The sequence below is a fragment of the Microtus pennsylvanicus genome, chromosome 11 (assembly GCF_037038515.1).
Source record: "Microtus pennsylvanicus isolate mMicPen1 chromosome 11, mMicPen1.hap1, whole genome shotgun sequence".
In the NCBI taxonomy this organism is placed as follows: Eukaryota; Metazoa; Chordata; class Mammalia; order Rodentia; family Cricetidae; genus Microtus; species Microtus pennsylvanicus.
In genome coordinates, this window is record NC_134589.1 from 58,806,623 (window position 1) to 58,827,973 (window position 21,351).

Below are 21,351 nucleotides of genomic sequence, written 5' to 3' on the forward strand. Positions count from 1 at the left end.
TCTAATTCGTGGCAAGCTGACATTTAAAACTAACCTTCACAAGAGGCTTTCTGTGGAAAGGAAGCAGCCTGACACGCTGGGCACACCAAGCACCTGCAAGTGTCGTCCTGAGGACGTGGAGTATACCGTGCATGGGATGGAGAGGAGGCTGGAGAAGTGGGAAGGAGTTCAGCTGTGAAGGAACTCCAATGATGAGGATTTGGGCTTAATTTTTATTCATGGTATCCTGGTATTGGAAGGCTGAAGTCAAGAGTATTACAGTGCTGTGCAACAGAAGACCATTCTAGAACATTCTAGGACTGTACAGCTAAGGGAGATGGGATTATACTTATAACATAGGTTATGTCTATGAGATGTTAAATGATACAGCCTTGTACTAAACAAGGATTGCCTGGATGGAGGGGCAGAGTCCCAGAGAGAGGCAGAGAATGTAGATCTGACAGGTCTTGGCTCCCCTTTAAAATCCTGGGGGAAGGGAAACAAGATACAAGTCAGGGGAGAACACTGCTTCCATTCCACACAAATGGAGTCAGAGGCGGATGCATGTTGCCAAAGGACAGGAATGTGCACCAACTAAACAGTCAAGGACCAGCCCACAAGAGGGCAACTGAGCCCAACAGTGTTAATTTTGTGGTCTGAATAAGAACGGCCCCTTAGGCTTGTAAGTGTGAATACTTGATCCCCAGTAAAAACCATTTGGGAAGGATTAGGAGGTGTGGCCTTGATGGAGGTGTGTCACTAGCAGTAGCTTTGAGTTTTGAAAGATTTGCACCATTGCCAGAGTGTGTGTGTGTGTGTGTGTGTGTCTCTGCCTTCTACTTGTCGATCATGATGTTAACTCTCAGCTGTTTGTGCCACCGTGCCTTTGCTCTGCCACCATGGACGTCAACCCTCTGAAACCATAAACCCAATTAAACACTTCTTTTTATAAGTTGTCTTGGCCATGGTGTTCTGCCACAATCGGAAAGGAACTAAGGCAGGTGTCCTAGAATGGGGAGATGGCCACAGACAGGTCAGAAGGGCCAGATGGCATTTGGAGGAGGAAGAAAATCTCTGGAGAAGTGACGTCAAAGGAAAAAGGTACCAAATACAGGTTTTCCATTACTGCATCATGGAAGCCAAGGGCAGAAAATTCCAGACAGGAAGGAGCAGCAACAGTGGTAAATGTTGCAGACCAACCAACATGGGGTCTTGAAAATTGGGGTTCTCAGAGTAAATTGAGCCTCTCTTGATAAATAGATCAACTTGAAAAGTCAAGTATGGTTGTGCATACCTTTAATCTCAGTACTTGAGGCAGAGGCAGGTGGATCTGTGTTAGTTCAAGACCAACCTGCTATATACATATTGAGTTCCAGATTAGTCTGGATCTCTCTCTCTCTCGCTCTCTCTCTCTCTCTCTCTCTCTCTCTCTCTCTCTCTCGCTCTCGCTCTCTCTTTCTCTGCTCTGTCAGTGTCTTTGTCTCTCTCTCACACACACACCTTCCCCCTCCAACATACCACAAGCAAGGGCACACCAAGCACTCTGATGGGCATGGGGGACACCACAAGGAACCAAGACGAACAGGATCTGGCCCTCAGGGAGGTGACACTCTTGTAGAAGTGGAGTATAAGGACAGGTAAACAAACCAAACACAGACACAACCAACTGCTAACCAAAAATGGGGGGGGGAGGATTCCATCTGTACTGAACATATGCAGATGTTTCTTTATTATTATTCCCTAAACAACGCAGCATGACAACTCTTTACAGAATTTACATGGCATTAGGTATTACATGTAATCTAGCGATGACTAAAAGTACTGGAAGGGTAGGCATGGGTTATAAGCAAATACTATGTCATTTTCTAAAAACAAACTTCTTGAGCACTGGAGGATTTTGGTTCCTGTCGACGGTTGTAGACTCTGCTCTGTAGACACCAGGGGATAGTTTTACACAAACACGTACCCCTGTTGAGTCTTGTCCTCTGACAAACTTAACACAGTTGCAGATGACAGAGTCTCATATGGAACCACAAGCACAAAAGGGAAGTGGGAGGTTAGCCAGACCATAGCAAGTGACACATGGAACCGGCCACAGGGATGGCTGCTCTGGCGGGGGCAAGGCTCGCTCCACCTCTCATCCCCACTGTTCCGGGAATGCTGGCTTCCTTCTCTCCTTCACAGACAGGCCTCTTCACACAGCATGGAAGATCATCATCCTGGAGCTTATGGCTCCCAGAGCCTCTAGCTCATCAGTCTGAGAGCCTAGGAGAAGCCTGTGGTGAGAGAGGCAATGAAGAACTGGACCGCACACTGTGAGGACCTACAGGTCCCTCAAGACTGGAGTCAGCAGGCAGAGCCCAGCAGATTCCAATGCAAGTCTGAGAGCCAGCAGGTTCAACATGCAAGGGCTGACGTTTGGGTTTAGAGGACAGAGCCAGAGGAAGATCAATGTCTCAGCTCAAGCATGCAGGCATATGTCTTCCTTGCTAAGCCTTCGGGTTCCACTCAGCCCCTGGACTGGCTTAGGTCCACTTGCATTATCAAGAGCACTCTGCTTTACTCGAGCTGAGGCTCCAATGTTCACCTCACCCCAAATCACCTCACAGTTGGTCAGCTTCCTACAGCTGTCACGGGATACCTAAGAGAAAGAGCTTTTTGATTTTTGTTTGTTTGCTATTTGGTTATAGTTTTTTTTTTAAATTAAGTCTGAAATATCACTAAAATACTGATGTGTAGGGGGTTTTACATTCCAAATCCCAGTTCTTAAGTCTGCTTCTGTTCTATTTACTTGATGTGTAAAAAGCTGAACTTCAAAACTTCAACAGTATGTCAGAAGATGATGCGCTGATGTTTGAAGAACGAGCTGTATCCGAAGGCTGGGACAGTCCACGGACATGACGACGACGAAACACATAAAAAGACGGGCGACTCCTTAAGGCGTCAAACGTCTTACTCCTTAGTTCTGAAGTGGCATCCCTGTCCTTAAACTCCCCTGCCGTATGAACTACGCCATAACAGGTAACCACAAAGGCCAACAGCGTCTGCAGAACTATGTCCGCCGGCAGCGACTCACTCCCCTCTTCCGTTAGTCGCGCGTGCGAATGATGCTGCGCAGCCGAAAAGGCAGCGTGGGCCAGCGCGAAGAGGCCGATGCCTATCAGCCCCTTCCACAGCCACGGCACCATGGTTCAGAAGGAGCGGTAGTCCCAAAGATAGTCTTCCACACCGGGATAAATATCTTAGAGACAGGAAAGATTGGTCCTGGCCCACGGTTTCAAAGTTTCCGTGCCCACTGGGCCTCGTGGCTTCAGGCTTGTGGCGGTATCATGACAGGTGCACTTAGAACAGGGTGTTCAGCTCACGGCCGCTAGGAAGCAAAGAGAGAGAAAGGATCAAGGACATACCCCCAGTGACTGAACCTCTCCGCTAGGCCCACCTCTTTTCCTCTTTCTGTGTCTCATGGTGTAGCCCAGGTTGACCTCACACTTATGGCAATCCTCCTGCCTCAGCTTCTTGGGTACTGAGATTATAAATATCGCACCACCACATCCTGCTGGTCCTGCCTCTGAAATGTTTTCCCACTTCTCAATGGTGCCATAGGCTGCAACCAAGCCTTTAACACACGGGTCTTGCGGGAAACACTGCAGACCCAACTGGGGCACAGAAATAGAACAATTATTTGGATATCCTGTGGCTCAATCAAGCCAACCAACTTGATCTAACTGGATCACAAAGAGCAGGAAGGGCCCCTTAGTGGCGAGCTTGGCGTGGACACTAGGCCAACCTCTGGGACAAAGAGGACTTGCATGCTTCCCCACCCCCTCTTTGGTTGTTGGAAACAGGGTTTCTCTGTGTAGCTCTGGCTGTCCTGGAACTCACTCTGTAGACCAGGTCAATCTCGAACTCACAGATTTGCCTGCCTCGGCCTCCTGAGTACTGGGATTAACGGCAAGCGCCACCACACCCGGCTCTGGCTTGCTTCTCCTAAGCATAAGGCTACTTATGTCAAAACAGGTTAGAGGGAATCTACTTCTTTATTTTTAGTTGTGGGGGCAAATTATTCACTGAGATGAGATACGCTTTTGTGGCACCTACTGACTAAAAACAAAAGCTCCCTCTTTTCCAACATATCTGCAAGCCAGACAGAGTGGCTCGTGCCTCTAATCCCAGCACCTGTGACTCCTAGCACCTATGGTGGTCACAACTCTAGTCTGGGGGATCCGACACCCTCTTCTGGCCCCTGAGAATACCAGGCATGCATGTGATGCACAGACATTCATGCAGGAAAACCATGACAAACTAAAACTCCAGTTTCCAGGGGATCTGATGCCTTCTCTGGGCCTCCACAGGCACCAGGCATACATGTGGTACTTAGGCATGCATGCAGGCAAAACACACATACACATAAATCTTAAGACAAACATTGTTCTTTTTGGTTTTGTTCTGTTTTCAAAACAGAGATTCTCTACATAGCCCTGTTTGTTCTGGAACTCTGTAGATCAGGCTGGCCTTGAACTCAGAGATCTGCCTGCCTCTACTTCTTTTACCTCCTCGGGTTTTTTGTTTGTTTTTCAAGATAGGGTTTCTCTGTAGCTTCGCAGCGTGTCCTGGAACTAGCTCTGGTAAACCAGGCTGGCGTCAAACTCACAGAATACAACCTGCCTCTGCCTCCCAAGTGCTGGGATTAAAGACGTGCACCACCAGCCCGGCCACCCAGCTTGTTTTTACGAACTATAGAAATGATCCCTGAAAGTATAGTCTTCCAGCTTGTTTTTAAGCCAGATTCAGTAGCACACATTGTAGTCCCAGCACTCCTGTGGCAAGATGAAGCCTGTAAGCCTGGGGGCCAGCTAGCCTAGAATACATAGAAGGATGAAAGATGTGAGACCCACACCTCGACAAAGTGGAAAGAGAATCAGCTCCCAAAAGTTGTCCTCTGACTTCCATAAGTATTCTGTAACACATGTAACCAGCACACACATAAATAGTGATATTTTATTTGTTTTAATAAATAAACCTTGCTTGAAGGCCAGAGGCAAAGCTAAAGCCACTAGAGGTCAGGTAATGGTGACACACACCTTTAATTTCAGAATTTGGGAGAGTCAGACGGATCTCTGTGAGTTCAAGGCCACCCTAGGCTACACAATCTCCACACAGAAACAAATCCAGGTGGGGTGGCTCACACCTTTAATCCCAGCTCTATAGGAAACATAAAATGGGGAGAGAGGCTTAGTCTGCTTAGTCTGCAGTTACCCAGTCTTGGGAGAGGAAAGACTTCTCTAGTGGCTTGGCTATTTTGCTTTTCTGTCTCTGGGTTTTTATTATTCATGCTACACACATACACATCACATGCACACAGTAATACAATGCCACCTATATTTGCAGTGGATGGCAGCTGCCCCAGATGCTGACTCGGGGCCCAGGCCCCAACTGTGGCTCTCCCACAGACCCTAGCTATCATCTCTATCTCGTCAGAAGAAAGGGAGAGAATCCTCAGAGGGGCGTGGCACACTTCATTTCAGGTAATACAGCATTGGTAAAAACCAGTCACATGGTGACGCTGCAAAGGAGGTTGGGATACGTACTGGTCTCGCATGGGAATGAAACTCAATTCTGCGTCAGGCTTTTTTTTTTTAATTTTGCATATATATATATATATATATATATATATGTGAACTTCGTGTATGCCCCCGCGGAGAGCAGAAGGTGGTGTCAGATACTCTGGAACTAGAGTGACAGATGGCCTTGAGGCACCATGGAGGTGCTGGGAACTGAGCCTGGGTCCTCTGAAAGAGCAACAAGTGTTCTTAACTGCATGGTCAACTCTGCAGCGCCCATATCACGGCTTTTTAATTTTGACACCACTGACGTGTTAGATTGCATGATTCCTCTTTATTTTTTATCTTATTTTAGAGAGAGGAGGGTGTACAGTGCGGAGCAGGATACTGAATAACACCTCTGGCTTCTACACATCTGATGCCAATAGTATCCCAGCCCCAGTAAAAAAATGTATTTTCAATCAGGCAAGATGCCACATACCTTTAATCCCAGCACCGAGGAGACAGAAGCAGGTGGATCTCTGTGAGTTCATAGCCAGCCTGGTCTAGGACAGCCAGGGCTATATAGACAGACCCTATTTCAAAAAAGAAGTCTCGCCACACAGATATCATAGCAGCACACATAAATAAATAAGTGTAACAACGTTTTAATGTCTCTAAGAATTAGAAAATGTAACTGGAGTTACAGAAGGTTGTGAGGCACTTATGGGCTCTGGGAACAGAACTGAAATCTCTGCAAGAACATCAAGAGCTCTAACAGCTGAGCCAGCTCTCCAGCCCCACACCTCATGGCTACAACCCCGTGTCCACTCTTCTCTACAAACAGGGCAAAAACTCCAGCTTTACGACCTTTTCACTTGCTATTAATGCGTTTGGAAACCTTGGGCACAAACTCCCCCCAACACAACTAAGGACAATTGCTCTAGATAAGAAACGGTCAGGATATCTGTCGGCTAGATATGAAATGTAACGAAACAGCATGCTCGGTTTATCACTTACAAAGCTCAGGGGATGGCTGGTAGTTTTTGCTCACAAAGTGACTGACGGAACAGTGGAGGTGCTGAGCGAGAATCCAGAGAGAGTGCCTGGTGTTTCCTAGAATATGAGGATAATCTCCGGAGACACCGCGCTGCCTCCTTTGCAATTTAGTGTGACCATGTGACAACCACAAAGTGACCTGAAGGGATGTGTGCCACTCCTTGCTAAGGTTTCTAAGATTTCTCTTCCCCTGTGACTGGAAGTAAGCCGCCTTTGTTTGCTTATTTTGTGAAGAACAGACTTCCTGAGCTAATTGCTGCAGAGTCCCTGACATTTCTGCACAGAGACAAGAGTCGTTTTTTTAAATAATTTGCCTAATGTAAGACAATATTGGTCAGCACCAGGGCAATTTTTGTTTTTTTCGGGGGTGATGAAATGGATTCTCAGGAAGGACAGTATTTCCAGGAAATGCACTAACTGGTGAGGACTCCTCAGGAAGGGGTAAGAGCCAGCCAAGTCTTGGGCTGCCGACAGTTTGTTTTGTCTCCTAGACTCCTACCCGCGGTGTGCTGCTCTCCTAGACTCCTACCTGCGGTGTGTGCTGCTCTCTAGACTCCTACCCGTGGTGTGCTGCTTTCCTAAGCAGCTTTCCTGGCTGTAGCGGATGGGGCATTCCTTCACACTCCACAGAAAGCGTGGAGACAAGTGTCTGGGTTTGAGATAAGTGTCTGGGTTTGGTTTGCAGTCCCAATGAACTCCAGGTTTGCAGACAGCTACCAATATGAAGTATTAGTCTCTGTACTCAGAAAAAAACACAAGGATCTAGAAACTAAGTAAAGGTGGTTATTGGAAACAACTTGATTGTGAGGAAATGCAAGATGTTAACAACAAAGATGAATCTGAAACACGACTGAGAAAAAATAATCTAGCTGCTGGGGTTTCTGTGAGATAAGGGTTCACGTGTCAGTCCTCGTGTGTCCATGCTGCGTGGAACAATTTGGATCTGAATAAGAGAAAAATTTTTTTTTTTTGGATTTTCAAGACAGGGTTTCTCTGTAGTTTTTGGTGCCTGTCGTGGAACTAGCTCTTGTAGACCAAGCTGGCCTCGAACTCACAGAGATCCACCTGCCTCTACCTCCCGAGTGCTGGGATTAAAGGCGTGCGCCACCACCGCCTGGCATAAGAATTTTTTTTTTCCAGCTAGCCCTCATTTTATTGTTATTTTTTTAGACAGAGTCTCACTGTGTAACCGCAGGCTGGTCTAAACTTGCTCTGTAGGCTGGCATAAGAATTTTTTTAAGTTTTTTTTAATTTAATTTATTTATTTATTAAAGATTTCTGTCTCTTCCCCGCCACCGCCTCCCATTTCCCTCCTCCTCCCCCAATTAAGTCCCCCCCCCCCCCCAGCCCGAAAACCAATCAGGGTTAATGTGTTTGGGGGCAGGTTTGTGTATGCAAGAGCAGTGCCTGCAGAGGCCAGAAGAGGGCATCCAATTCCCAGGAACTGGAGTTACAGGTGTCTGTGAGCCACCATGTTCTTTTCAGGGGGCCTAGGCAAGAACAAGTACTCTTAACTGCTGAGCCTTTGCTCCAGTCCAACAATGGATGACTTACAGCCGCACATGTATAAACCTCTACAAACAGGCCTGAAAACACCTGTCTTTATTACTTTCTTGTTTGGTTTTTCGAGACAAGGTTTCTCTGAGCAACAGCCTTGGCTACCCTGGAACTCTGGGAGAGCACCTGTTTCTGCCTCCCAAATGTTGGCCTCCCATTTTTATAAGACTGAAGCAATACAAAAAGAAAATCATTTATATTACAAAGTATTATGAATCTGCTCACTAATTAATTTGATTGGTCTTGCTGTGTCCTGACATATTTTTTACAATTTAAAATTTTTTTCACCATGCATGACTAGATGACATTTTTATGTAGATGCTTGTCAGCTGACTTAGGTTAGCTGTTGTGAATTAGTTGTGGGTTTTTTGTTTGCTTTGGGTTTTGTTGGTGGTGGTGGTGGTTGGTTGGTTGTTTAGAGACAGGGTCTCACTATAGAGCTCTGGCTGTCCTAGAACTCTATGTAGACCAGGCTGCAAATGCACAGAGATCCACCTGTCTCTGTCTCCTGAGTGCTGGAACTGAAGGTGTATGCCACTATGCCTGGCAAGTTCTGCTGTTTTAACCTATCAAAACTGTGGTACTTTGTTACAGCCCTGACCTCAAACAACAACCCAAGAGACACAGGTAAGAATTACAGTCACTCAAGAGAAAAGGAAATAGGCGGGTGTACGAAGGGGTAGTCAAGGCTCAGGTTGGCTTAGCTCGTGCCAGTGTAACAAGCCCTCAGGATGGGTGGTAGAAGAACAGGAATTTAAACCCTCAGTTCTGAAGGATGAAAGCTAAGGGCTACCATGTGGAGTTCTAGTAAGGATCCTTCTCAGCTTCTAGCAGCTTCCTCCTTGCTGTGTTTGAAATGGCCTTTCCTTAGGAACAGGAGGGGACACAGCAAGCTCTCAGGTCTCAAGACTCAGACCTGTAGACTTCACCTAAAGCTAATTACTTTCCAAAAGCCAGGCCCTAAATAGCATCACAATAGGGGCTAAAGCTTCGGCATGTGACCGCTGAGATGAAGCTTTCCGTTCAAGGCCCACAAAGTTTCTTTCTGAAGAGATTAATTGCTCAGCAATTCAGAGCACTGCTGCTCCCCCAGAAGACCCAGGTTTGATCCCCAGCCCCCATACAGCAGCTCACAACAGTCTATAACTCCAGTTCTAGCGATCCATGCCACTGATTTGCAAGGCACCTGCACACAGGTGCACACACCCACTTGCAGGCACGCACACCTACATAGCTGGGCAGTGGTGGCACACACCTTTAATCCCAGCACTCAGGAGGAAGAAGTAAGTAGATCTCTGTGAGTTCAAGGCCAGCCTGGTCTACAAAGTAAGTTCCAGAATAGCCAGAGTGGTTACACAGAGAAACCCAAAAAAGCAAACAAAGAAAAAACAAATTGTTAAAATTAAAAATAAATCTTTTCTTTTAAAAAGAAAAAGTCAGAGCAATGCTCTTCACAAGAGCGAAAACACATGAACAAACTGAGCAGCACCAGCAACAGAGTGGACAGATAGGCAAGGAAAGCGCGTGCGATGGGGCCTTACAAGAAAAGCGCATGCATTGGGTCCTTACCAGGTACTCATGTGTGATGGGCCCTTACCAGGTACGCGTGTGTGATGGGCCTTACCAGGTACGCATGTGTGATGGGCCTTACCAGGTACGCGTGTGTGATGGGCCTTACCAGGTAAGCGTGTGTGATGGGCCTTACCAGGTACGCGTGTGTGATGGCCCTTACCAGGTAAGCACAAGGGGTCCACGCTGACACACCCTGACACACCACAATGCAGAGCTCTACTGATACACCAGTGCATGCAAAGTTGCCCCATGAAAACTTCATACAGCAAGATAGATTTTTTGTTTTTCGAGACAAGGTTTCTCTATGCAACAGTCTGTCCTGAATTTGCTTTGTAGACCAGGCTGGCCTCAAACTCACTGAGATCCTCCTGCCTCTGCCTCCCAAGTGCTGGGACTAAAGGCGTGCGCCACCACCACCAAGATGAATTTTTATAAAGTTAAAATTAACCTAAAGCAAGAACAGATACCCTTTAGAAACACACTGAATGCAAAACTACCAGAAAGATGAAGAAACCACTGGGCCAGGGGCACAGGCCCCCCATCCCAGAGGTTCAAGGTCCACCTGAGCCACAGAGGAGGTCAAGGCCAGTCTGAGCAATTTAGGAAAACACCACCTCAAAATAGAAGTGTACATAGGAGCCTGGGGCTGTAACTCAGGGGCAGAGCGCCTACCCAGAAAGCACTGGGCCCTAGGCTCGACCAAGCACCACAAATGAACAACCAAACAGAAATGGGGAGGGGATGAAAGGAGATAGAGCGAGACCAGACGATTCTCTTCAGCTGGGAATGCGTGAAGTTTTCCCCTTGAGTAAATCTAAAATAACACACAAGGGAAAAAACAAAGATTGATAAACGCCGGATTCAGGGTGTGGGTTACTCAAGCAGCAGGAGGCAGAATCTTGGAATGGAAGAGACACCTACAATTCCATGTCAGCTCCTGCCAAGTATTAGCTAACTTTCTGTTACGAGCAAAATATACCCTGTTAATCAACTTACAAAGATGAACGGTGTTTGGTGGGAGGGCTCATAATTTTGGAGGTTGAGATCCCAGCCCATGGTCCATGGCACCACTGTTTTCTGCATCTATTTTACGTGTGGGGGTGTTTTGCCTGCATGTGTATCTGTGCACCACTTGGTGCCCTCAGAAGCCAGGAGAGGGTATCAGGTCCCTGGGGACTGGAGTTATAGACAGTTGTGAGCAGCCATGTGGATGCTGGAGACAGAACTGGGATCATCTATAAGAGCATCCACTTAACCACTGAGCCACCACTCTAGCCCCTCCACAGCTTTGGAGTCTGTGACAAGGCAGCAGCATATCTCGGCAGGAGTAGAGGCAGCTGGGAAATGAGAGAAAGCAGTTTAAAAAAAAAAGGTGTGGGGAGGGGAATCCTTCAAGGGCATGCCCACAATGACCTAATACTTCCCAGCAGGCCTCGTTGATTACAGGGTCCACCACCTCCCAAGAGAGCCAAGCCTGGGACGAAGCATTTAGCAAACATCCCAGGCCCAAATGATACCATCCCATATCTGCTGTGGCTCAGTTTTGTTTTGGAGGGTGAGTTTATGAGTTCCTATTATAGAACAAACTAAATAACTAGATTAAAGCAGGCCATGCGTGGAACAATGAAAAACCAATTAGCAGAAAGGAGAGCATGAAGTCACTGTCCACAGCTCCTGGGTGTGTGCCTCTGGCTCTGTGCGGAGACAGCACAGACTGGAGACGTGGCTGCTAGCTCTCCTGTCCTTCCCTGACTCGCCCTCCCTGGAGGGCCGTTTCTTTCATCAGCATCTCTGATCATCGACTGTAGACTGACCAGCACAAGTCTGGGTGAAGTATTCTCAGACTTCTAGACTCCTGATTAAAAGAGGTGCTGGATGCTTAGGATGTCACATAAGCGGTTGGCTTGGACTACCCAAACTTCCGCCAACAAACAGAGGTTGACATCTGTCCCTGGCATATGCGTTTGTTTAGGGACTGTGGTTGTTAATGCTAACCGTCAACTTGCCAACATCTAAACTCACCGAGGAGACAAAGCTCTGGGCATGTCCGAGAAAGTTTCTAGACTGGGTTAACACAGAGGTTGGAAGATCCATCCTAAATGTGAGTAGAACCATTCCATGGGCAGAAGGCCTAGACTGAATAAAAAGAAGGAAAAAAAAATGTCTGTTGGACAGTGGTGGCATATCTTTAATCCCGGTACCCAGAAGGCAGAGGCAGGCAGATCTCTGAATCAAGGCCAGCCTGGTCTAAAGAGCTAATTCCAGGACATTCGGGGCTGCACAGAGAAACCCTGGCTCAAAAAGAAAAAATTGTATTTTTAGATAGGGTCTCTCTGTTATGCAGCTCTGGCTGGCCTGGAACTCAGAGAGACTGGCCTGCCTTTGCCTCTGCCTCCCGAGTGTGGGATTAAGGACATATACTGTCACACCCAGCCAAAAATCTAAGAAAAAAAATAAAGAAAAGACAAAGAAATCAAGTGAAGTACCAATGTCTATCTGCTTCCCGACTGCAGATGTGATGCGACCTCCGCTGCTACGACTTTGCCGCCATGATAGACGGTGAGCCAAAATGATCCCTTCCTTCATCAAACTGCCTGTGCCAGGCACCGCGTCACAGCAAGGAGAAAAACAACAAATACCGGGGCACTAAAGCATTTTACCTACCGAAAGAAGGTACCGGGTGGCACCAAGGTGCCAGAAATGTGATAGAGAAATGACTGGGCGACTGTGGACAGACACCCCAGAAAGGCCATGACTGGATTACCATGGCCACCCTAGAAAAGAGACAAGACTTCCTCTGAAGAGAAAATGAACCTGTCAAAGAAAAAAAGTTCAATACTTGTAAAAGCAGCACAAAGAGAGCCTTATTCAAGATCACGTCCCCAAACTGGAGAGCAGGCAACAGACTTTCAGTGCAGAGAGAGGACAGCACAGACGGGCGAGGGTAAGGGCCAGCAGATGGAAAATTCCCAAGAGGAAACAGGAAAAGTGAGAGGGAATCTGGCTAAACTGACCTGACAGGATTCTTACTGACGACGACAAGCCGGCATGAACAAGCACCGCCTGCGACTTGGTGCAAAATGAAAAAGACTGATCGTAGGCGCGATCACATAATGAAGACACAGGGTTCTGGACAAACGACCTGGGCAGAGTTCTTTGCTAAAACTGGATTCTACCAGGAAATACACAGATGGACCTAGGACAGAGCTCAAACTAAAGAGACTGGCTAACATTTGATCAAGCAGAAGATCGTTGACAAGAGAACAGAACCCTCTGTTGTACAGAGGCGGAGGGACTGATGTCCACTGAAGGTCGGTCCTAACGTCCTCATAGCCCAGAAAGGACCGTGAGACTGAAGAGTCAAGCTCACACTTCTTCTCCCACAGCCCAGTTCCTCTAGCGCTAGTGTGGTCCCTGCCTGACCCGAGCTGATGGGCAGCCTAAGCATCTACGACTCCTCAGTGCTCATGCCCTCAGTGATTCGGCACCACTCTGACCACACCAGCCAGAAACAACCGGAGCAGGGCAGGTTTGCTTTGGCTCACAGTTCCGGGGGTCTCAGGGCCTCACGGAAGGGAAGGCAGGCAGACAGGTAACATGACAGTAACAGCACATGGAGGAAGCTCAAGATCCTCATGTTTAACTTGACTGGATTCAGAATCACCTAGGAACACATCTCTGGGCAGCACCGTCCCATAGGCTGGAGTCCTGGACAAAACAAAAAGGAAGAAATAACAACAAAAAAGTGGGCTGGACATCAGCATTCCTCTCTCTGCTTCCTGAATCTGACACAACGTAACCAGCCACCTCACACGCCAATCATCATGCCTCTCCTTCTCAAACTGATTCAAAATAAACCCTCTTCCCTGAAGCTGCCTTTGTCAGGAAATCTCTCACCAGCAACAAGAAACCAACAACAGCTGTTCGAAGCATGGCGGACTAGGAAGCAGGGTCTCATTCAACAGCTTACTGAGCTCTCCCAGTGTTTTAGGCCTGGCTCTGAGCAAGCTCTGGACCACAGCTGCCACGGATGACAGCTCTGTTACTACATTAGCATCTGGTACAAGCAGAGGGACTTCAGGATGCTCAAGAGGAACACCTAAGCTTGGCTAGGAGGAGGCAAAGCAGTCCTGGAAGCCATCCCAGAGAAAGCGACACCAAGTGAAGTCTCAAAGATAAAGAGGGATTAGCTGATGAGGGGATGAAGGATATTTGAGGAAGAGGACCCTGTGCAAACAGAAGCACCAGAAACGCCACCGTCCCCAATGGAGTAGTCACCTAAAGGTGGGCATGGGGGTCTCACGTGAAGGAGGTAACACCTGAGTCTTGGGGGATGGCTGAGTGAAGAAGGAAAAGAACATTCCAGAAAGGATAACGCAATACACACAAAGATGCAGAGGCACCTTGGAAGATGCATGAGTGACGAAAATAATCAGGAAGAGGGCACAACAGCTCCTCGGGGTGATCAATGTCACTCTTAATAACTTCAAGTGAAAGAGACAGAAAAACCAGAAGAGAGGAAAGCACTATCCTTTGAATCTTAAATGCCCCCCAAAGGTCTCTAGTGTGGTACTGTTTGAAAGCAGTGAAAACATTAAGAGGTGGGCCATAGTGGGAAATCTTAAGGCCGCTGAGGTCGCAGCCGGTAAATGAACTGTAGGGCGCTGACTAATCCCTCTTTGACACACCAGACATGCAGTCAACAGTTTTGTTCCTCGGTGCATGCCCCACCAGTGCTACCAAGCACCAGAACAGGGACCTGCATTTGTGCAGGTAAAGCAGAAGGATGGTAAATTTGAATTCAGCCTGAGCTACGTAGTAAGACACTATCTGGAAGGAAGAAAAAAAATGTGTTTTAAAATAAAAACGGGAGCTAGAGAGATGCTCAGAAGCTGAGTGCACACTGCTTTTGCAAAGGACACAAGCTTAGTTCCCAGCACCCACCTCGGTGGCTCATAACCACCTTTACCATCACGCAGGGAACGTGATGCCCTCTTCTGGCCTCCAAGGGTAAGTGCATTTGGATGCATATACCTATAAACAAATAAAAACATACACAATTAAAAATAAAATAAATATTTTTTTGAGACGATGTTTCTTTCTGTAACAGCTCTGGCTGCTCTAGAACTCATTATGTGGAACGGGCTGGCTTCAAACTCAGAGATCTGCCTGCCTCTGCTTCCCAAGTGCAGGGATTAAAGGCGTGCACCACTACCACCTGGCAAAATAAATCTTTTCTAATAAGACAAAAACAAATAAATAAAATCATGAGCCAAGATAAATCATTTTTCTTTGTAAGCTGAATCTCAGGTACCTGCTATAGTAAAGAAAAGCTGACTAACAGAGAGAAGAGAAAGAACAAGGTCAAAGGGCAGATCCTCCACCAAGGCAATAGCTGTCTATCAGACAGGGATGCCTTCTACAAGAAAGACCAATGGTATGAAGGACTGACAACACAGGCTGCCAGACAGACCTCAGTTCGACTCTCTGCCCTTCACTATCTGGGTGACCATGGGCAACATTTAAAACCAGGCTAGGACCCCATCTTTCACCTGGGAAATCAGGAAGCACAAACAAAGCAAACCTCACAGCTGCAGAAAGGATGAAGGGCCAAAATATATGCAAATAACACAACCCAAAACACAGCCTGTGGAGAAACAGAGACAGGCAGCGGAGGGGAGCCGCCGACCTTGGTGTTGGTGTGAGCAGATTTGGTTAGTTAGGTGCAGGTACTGAAGGAGACGATCAAATGCACACTCACTCCAGGGTCTCTGGCCTGTCCCTGAAAGCGAACAGAGACAGGGGTGCTCTACGTGAGCAACAGGCCTGGGAGAGGACAAGGTCGCTGGGAGAAGGTGAAGGGCCCGCTGTTGAAAGACAGTCCTCCAGGAGTCTGGCCCTCTCTCGCATCTTGTGAATGGACAGACTCTGCCTCTTTTTCCCTGAGCCTCTTCTCAGGGTTGTGTTTATAAGAAGCAACCTTGAAGGATAGAGTACTACCTCCCTCTAGGATGAAGAGCAGTCTTATGTGCGACTTCCTTTATAAGCAGTAGGTCGTCCATCCCCCCCTCCCCGTCCCCCTTCCAAGCTTCATGTTTCTCAGCTACGACACAAACCATCTGCACATGAAGCATCCATCTGGGCCCACCACACTGCCCCTGCAGGACTTGGAGGCAAGAAGAACTTATACAAACATGTTGATGCTCCTGCTACTTGCTCTGCCCAAGCAGTAAAGTCCTAGGTCTCTAACCTCAGAGTCTCGTGTCTTCTGTCAATAACCGTGAACCAATGGCGAGTTCAGTTATTGGCTAATAAACTAGAAAGAACTGGAGCCATCCGTGTGTGCCTGGTGTGAAAGCCGTGAGTATAAACGGCAAAGCCTACAGTAAGGATTCATGCGTTACCTGTGTGTGCCAACACGTAAGACAGGGGTGAGAAAGAGGACTCCAAAAGACTCAAGGAAACACACATGAGGCTCTGGGTTCCAACTCCAGCAAGAGGAAACCCACAGAGTAGCTCCTTTTCAGTCTTTCCCTATAGCTCAAGTTGTTCCAGAGTTCACTGCGTGGCCTCAAACTTGCTATCCTCCTGCCTCAGCATCCCAAGTGCTGGCATTACCATCATTCCACACTAGAAAGAAGTTTCGACCAAAACTGAGTAGGCAACAGGATCAGATGCTGCATCTTCGTAAGATGAAGACTGAAAGTAGCCACTGAATTTAGCAACTAGGTCACTAGGCAAGACACATTTCAATGATGTGCTGTGGCCAGAAGCCAAACGGTAGTGGAAGGAGGATGGATGGAGGTAAAGAAGTTGGAACGATAAATACGAGGCGTTTCGCAAAAGCGTGGCTGAAACAGAGGGCAGGAGGGGGAGCCCTGGTGGCAGGAGCAGGTGGGGGCCAACTCAACTTGTCTCAACAAATGGAGGAGGTCTGAATGATCATTTCTGAGAACAAGCCCAGAAAGGGAAAAACTGGAGGAGGATGGATTCAGAGAAAAAATGACCTCAAATCCTGGGTGAGACTGCATCTGCCCCAATCATACATCCTCAAGCAGGTCAAACTGCTGGCTCAAGGTAGGGTCTGTCTCCAGGTAGATGGTGTCTACTCTTTCCTGAAAAAGGACCCGCCAACAGGGGTCCCTCATGGCTACTTTCCTGCAGAGATGAGATACAGGGGTACAAACAGGACTCTCAAGACACCAATAGAAGACACATAGAAGCACCAGAAATTTGGAATGCTAAGCTAAGCTGTGAGGCCGGAGTAGTGTTCTCAAAGAACGTCAGAGAGTGGGCTGTGCAAAAGGAATTTGGGGAGACCCAGGACCTCCTCAGGACACTCGGGGTTGGCAGAGAAGACACCTCTGGGAGGAAGGAAAAGAATTCTCCTACGACACTGATAAGAGTCTCTGCTTGGCCAAACTTGTCAGGCTCCATCATGTAGGTCCTTGTGTAATCCAGTTTCTGTGAAGCATTTTCTCCAGTCAGTTCAGCTCCGGATGGCTGATCACCTTCAATGTCTGATGACACTTTCACCCTCTCCCAGCCTGCAGGGGACATTGACTCACTGTCTTCAGTGATTCTGTTCGGCCAGTTGGGCCAGGGTCCCCTTCCACGTCGGGCTTCCACGTAGGCATTTTCCATCCATCAACACCCACCCGGCTGTTTCGCTGTAAACTCAGAACCAAGCTAGGTCTCTCTCCCCTAGTGCCAAGCCCCGAGGATGTTCCTAGCTAACAGGTGTCATTACAAAATTTTTCCGCGGGACTGAGAGACTGCTCAATTGGTAAAAGTACTTGCAAGCAGGACCTGAGTTTGATATTCATAACCTATTTTTTTTGGAAGAACTAAATTTTTAATTGATTTAAATTTTAAATTTAAATTTAACTGGGCAGTGGTGGCCTACGCATTGTCAAAGGCAGGTGGATCTCTGAATTCAAGGCCAGCCTGGTCTGCAGAGTGAGTTCCAGGACAGGCAGAGCTACACAGAGAAACCCTGTCTCTAAAAATCCAAAAATAACGAAATTAATTTTAGATTTAATTTAAAAATAAAAATGCCCCACACCTTTATTCCCAGCACCCAGAGTCAGGTGGATTTATGAGTTCAAGGCCAGCCTGGTCAATGTAGGAAGGTCTAGGTTAGTCAGGGACAGTGTAAAAAAAAAAATCTAGTGTCGTAGCGTTAATCTAACAATCCTAGGCTAGGAAGGAGGAAGACAGGTGGATTCCTGTGGCTCATTGGCCAACCAGCTAGCTTCAGACCAGTGAGAAACCTTGTCAAAAAAAAAAACAAAACAAAACAAACGAAAAAAAAAACAGAGAGAGAGAGAGAGAGAGAGAGCGACAGCGACAGAGAGAGGCAGGCTTTCCTGATATGGCTCACCAAGTGGTTGACTTCAGCCCTCTCGCCTAAAGCAGACCTAAAGAAACAAGAGCTAAGAAAACTGCGGCCCCTCCTACAGCTAAGAACCGGGCAGCCATAGGCCTCCCAATATGCCTTATTCAAGCACCATGGGTTCCCAGGGAGTTGGCAGAAGAACCCCGGGATGAAGGCAACAGGAACGTACAACTAGAAGCCACATTTCCGCTTTGTGGCAGCAGGACGACCTAAAGGGCCCCTCTCGCAGACAGAAAACAAGCATGCAGAATTCCCAACAAAAAAAAAAAAAAACCAGTTCGGAGGATCCGGGTCTAAGTCCGTGCAGCAGCCGCCATCATCGACCAGCACGCACCCTAAAAGCCACCGGGGCTCCAAGGAGTGAACATCGGAACCACCCAAGACGCTGGCTAAATGTACATTTCCAGGCCCAGAGAAGAGACTCATTCATTCATTGCGTGCCGAACCAGGCCTGCGAGGCTGCTCTTCCAGCCAGCGCCTCGGACAACCCGAGTACTGGTTCCCTGGGAAGCCCACTCGGAGAAACCAGACTCTGGGACGAACAGGGTCTCCAAGTTCCAAAGTTTCCCCCTCTCGCTAGGCGCACCGACCTCCTCCCACCACCACCACCCGGGGCCTCACCCGTACGCGCGGTCACGGAAGCTTCGGGGATCTCAGTGATGGGCTCAACGGCCTTTGCCAGGGCGCCGCGGGCCCCTAAAAGCGCAGCACGGTGGCCGGCAGGGGGCGCTGCAGCAGGGACAATGCAGGGCGGGGGCGCCGGGCACCCCCAGCCCAGAGCCGCGCGGCGGGAAGGAACGGGCGCCGGGGAGGGCGGGATCCACGCGGCGGCGGCGCGAGGGCGGGGCAGCCGGCGGGGCGGGGCGGGGCCGACGGGCTGGCGGCGAGCGCCGGGAGAGCGCGCCGGCCGGGCCAGCGAGGAGGGAGGAGCGAGGGGAGCGCGGGCCGCAGCCGCCCCCGCCCCGCGCCTCCCGCGCCTCCCGCGCGCAACAGTTCCCCTAAAGTTGCCGCCGGGGAGGCGCGCAGCCGGCGGGGGACGCGGCCTTGGCCCGGCGCGCGCAGCCCCGGCGGGCGACGGGATGGGCACTCGGCAGACCAAGGGCAGCCTGGCGGAGAGAGCCAGCCCGGGCGCGGCGCCCGGCCCCCGCCGCGAAAGACCCGACTTCTGGGCGTCGCTGCTGCTGCGTGCCGGGGACAAGGCGGGGCGCGCGGGCGCTGGGCTACCCCCCTACCACCGGCGGGTCGGCATGGTCCAGGAGCTGCTGCGGATGGTGCGCCAGGGCCGGCGGGAGGAGGCGGGGACGCTGCTGCAGCACCTGCGCCAGGTGAGCGCGGAGAGGGGGTACGGGGGGGGGGCGCGGCCGCTACCTGAGCGCCCCGCCCCTGCGAGGTGCGGCGTGGGGGGGGGGGCACAAGAGCGCCCGGCGGCACCGCCCAAGGTCCCCCTTCGGCGGGGGATGGAGCGATGTGACAGCAGGTGCCTCCGTGTTCCCGCTGAATTTGGGGCCTCAGGCTAGGGCGAGGAAGACTGACCCGGCGAGGGGACCTGTTGGACCATTGTCCCTGCTCCTTTCCTCCACAGGTCCCCAGGGATAGTTGGTGAGAGAGGACACAGAAATGCACGCCTGGTCTGGGCCAGGGCTCTCTTCTTCCTTTCTGCCCACTACCGATCACCCTCTTCCAAGGGTCCCCAGGGTTGCGCAGTTTTCTGCTAAAGCCGGCTTCTGAGGCATGTCCCTCGGACTGGTAAGATTTCCTAGGTCGTTTGCCACCTGGTGATATTTTGTATTGTAGTTTCACCTTCCCTAACTTTGGCTGGTCCTGGCAATGAGCTCCTACCGAAGTCTTGGCCGGAATGAAGCTAGGCTTGGTTTCTTGACCAGCAGGAACAGAGGCTGCCTGTGCCTCAGCCTTGTCCTCACCACTGGTTAGGGGCAAGCTAGAGATCTGGTCAGTTCCCTCAGTTCAAGGCCTGATGCTGTCACCCGCCTCTCAGTTTTTGTTTTTCTTTCTCTGTTTCTTTTGGGGAAGGCCATAGCCTGTACTATAGGGTCTTGTTGAGTGGCAGGGGCGGGAGGGCGCATAGTTTCTCTGCAGAACAGTAATGAAATTGCTTTGGTCTGGCTTTGTGGCCCAGAATCACAGAGACCCTGTATTTTTGAAGGACCCCAGTAGTCTGCTGCCTATAGGGGAGGAAGAACCTCAGCTGACCTTTGTGAGGTTTTCCCATTACTGATGGAAGAGGCTGTAGGAACGAACAACTTCCTGGGAGGAGCTTCCAGAATCTCTAATTGGATCCACATCTCCCTGGATTCTGTACCATGGCTTCCCTCACACCCGTATGTTTCTCTGGAGTTTGTTCCTAAGGTATGCACGGCTGCAAAAGAGAAGGAAGTAGAGGAGAGGGCACTTGGAAAGATGTAAGGCTTCCACCTTTGCCTCTCCTTTCCCCAACAACGTCCACAGCGATGCCCCAGAGGCTGCTGGAGCCTCAGGTACTCTTCCTGGGTTGAATCATCAAAGAAAGATGACATTCTACACCACATAACTTTAGTGATGTGTGCTTCTTTGTCTTTTGGAAAATTAGAAGCCAACCTTGTATGGCCTGCATGGTCACTCTGTTGCTTTCACACAGAAAATGGATTTTTCCAGACCATCGTAAACCATTTGCACACTAGTCAGTAAGAGGGTTGTACAGATCCCATGCTGTTTCCCCGGTCCTGGGAATGCCACTCTGACGAATACGAAAGCCTGGAAGGAGCAAGCCTTGATGAGAAGCCCACCGGAGGAGGCTGATGTTCTGGGTCTCTGGGAGAATCACACATTGCATTGTGGGAACCGGGGCGTCTCCCTTTAGGGTCTTCTGCTGGTGTGCCTCTGGCTCTCTGGCACCTCTCCAGCCACAGGCCTGGGAGGGCTAAAGGGAGGAGGCCGGGTTAATTAGACTTCCCTCTTCTCTGAGGCTCTCTTGCTCTGTGGCTGACAATGAGGGCCGTGGACCTGGAGAGCCACCCTGTGTTGCCTGTAATGTGGGATCAGGGCCCTTCCAGGAAATGGTCATTGGCCTTAAGCATGTGGGAGTGGAGCTCAGGGCTGTCCAAATGTCCGTGACAAATGAGAAGGGTGTTTTCTAGGACCCTGAAACCAACTAGCAGAATGTCTAGGCAGATCTGTGCTGCAGTCTGAAGTGGCTCTCCCCTCAGAGCCTATTTTCATCTTAGTTCATCTTCGTCTTCTCCTGGCAGG

The 21,351-nt window shown here is 49.3% G+C and overlaps 2 protein-coding genes across 11 annotated transcripts in view; one reads left to right on the plus strand and one right to left on the minus strand.

Moving 5' to 3' along the window:
- Positions 1-1,691: 1,691 nt before the first annotated feature.
- Positions 1,692-18,861, minus strand: LOC142860669 (membrane magnesium transporter 2-like). 9 transcript variants are annotated; one of them, XM_075992235.1, is made up of 4 exons: positions 18,727-18,838; positions 14,652-14,741; positions 13,372-13,415; positions 1,692-3,349 (listed from the first exon to the last, which is right to left on the minus strand). In XM_075992235.1, the coding sequence occupies exon 4, from the start codon at positions 3,165-3,167 to the stop codon at positions 2,793-2,795; it is 375 nt and encodes a 124-aa protein (XP_075848350.1). In that variant the 5' UTR covers positions 3,168-3,349; positions 13,372-13,415; positions 14,652-14,741; positions 18,727-18,838; the 3' UTR covers positions 1,692-2,792. The 9 variants fall into 9 exon arrangements, with proteins under 9 accessions (XP_075848350.1, XP_075848346.1, XP_075848352.1 ...); XM_075992231.1 differs by having other exon boundaries at positions 13,253-13,415; XM_075992237.1 differs by lacking the exon at positions 14,652-14,741 and having other exon boundaries at positions 18,727-18,861.
- Lrrc75a (leucine rich repeat containing 75A) overlaps positions 18,765-21,351 on the plus strand; it is a 41,522-nt gene continuing 38,935 nt past the window's right edge. For both annotated transcript variants that reach the window (XM_075992215.1, XM_075992217.1), the window contains exon 1: positions 18,765-19,430. In XM_075992215.1, the coding sequence (XP_075848330.1) occupies positions 18,765-19,430 (666 nt within the window). The remainder of the gene's footprint in view (positions 19,431-21,351) is intronic.

Coding starts and splice junctions, on each gene's coding strand:
- LOC142860669 (XM_075992237.1), bottom strand. CDS start 3,167: ATGGTGCCGTGGCTGTGGAAGGGGCTGATAGGCATCGGCCTCTTCGCG.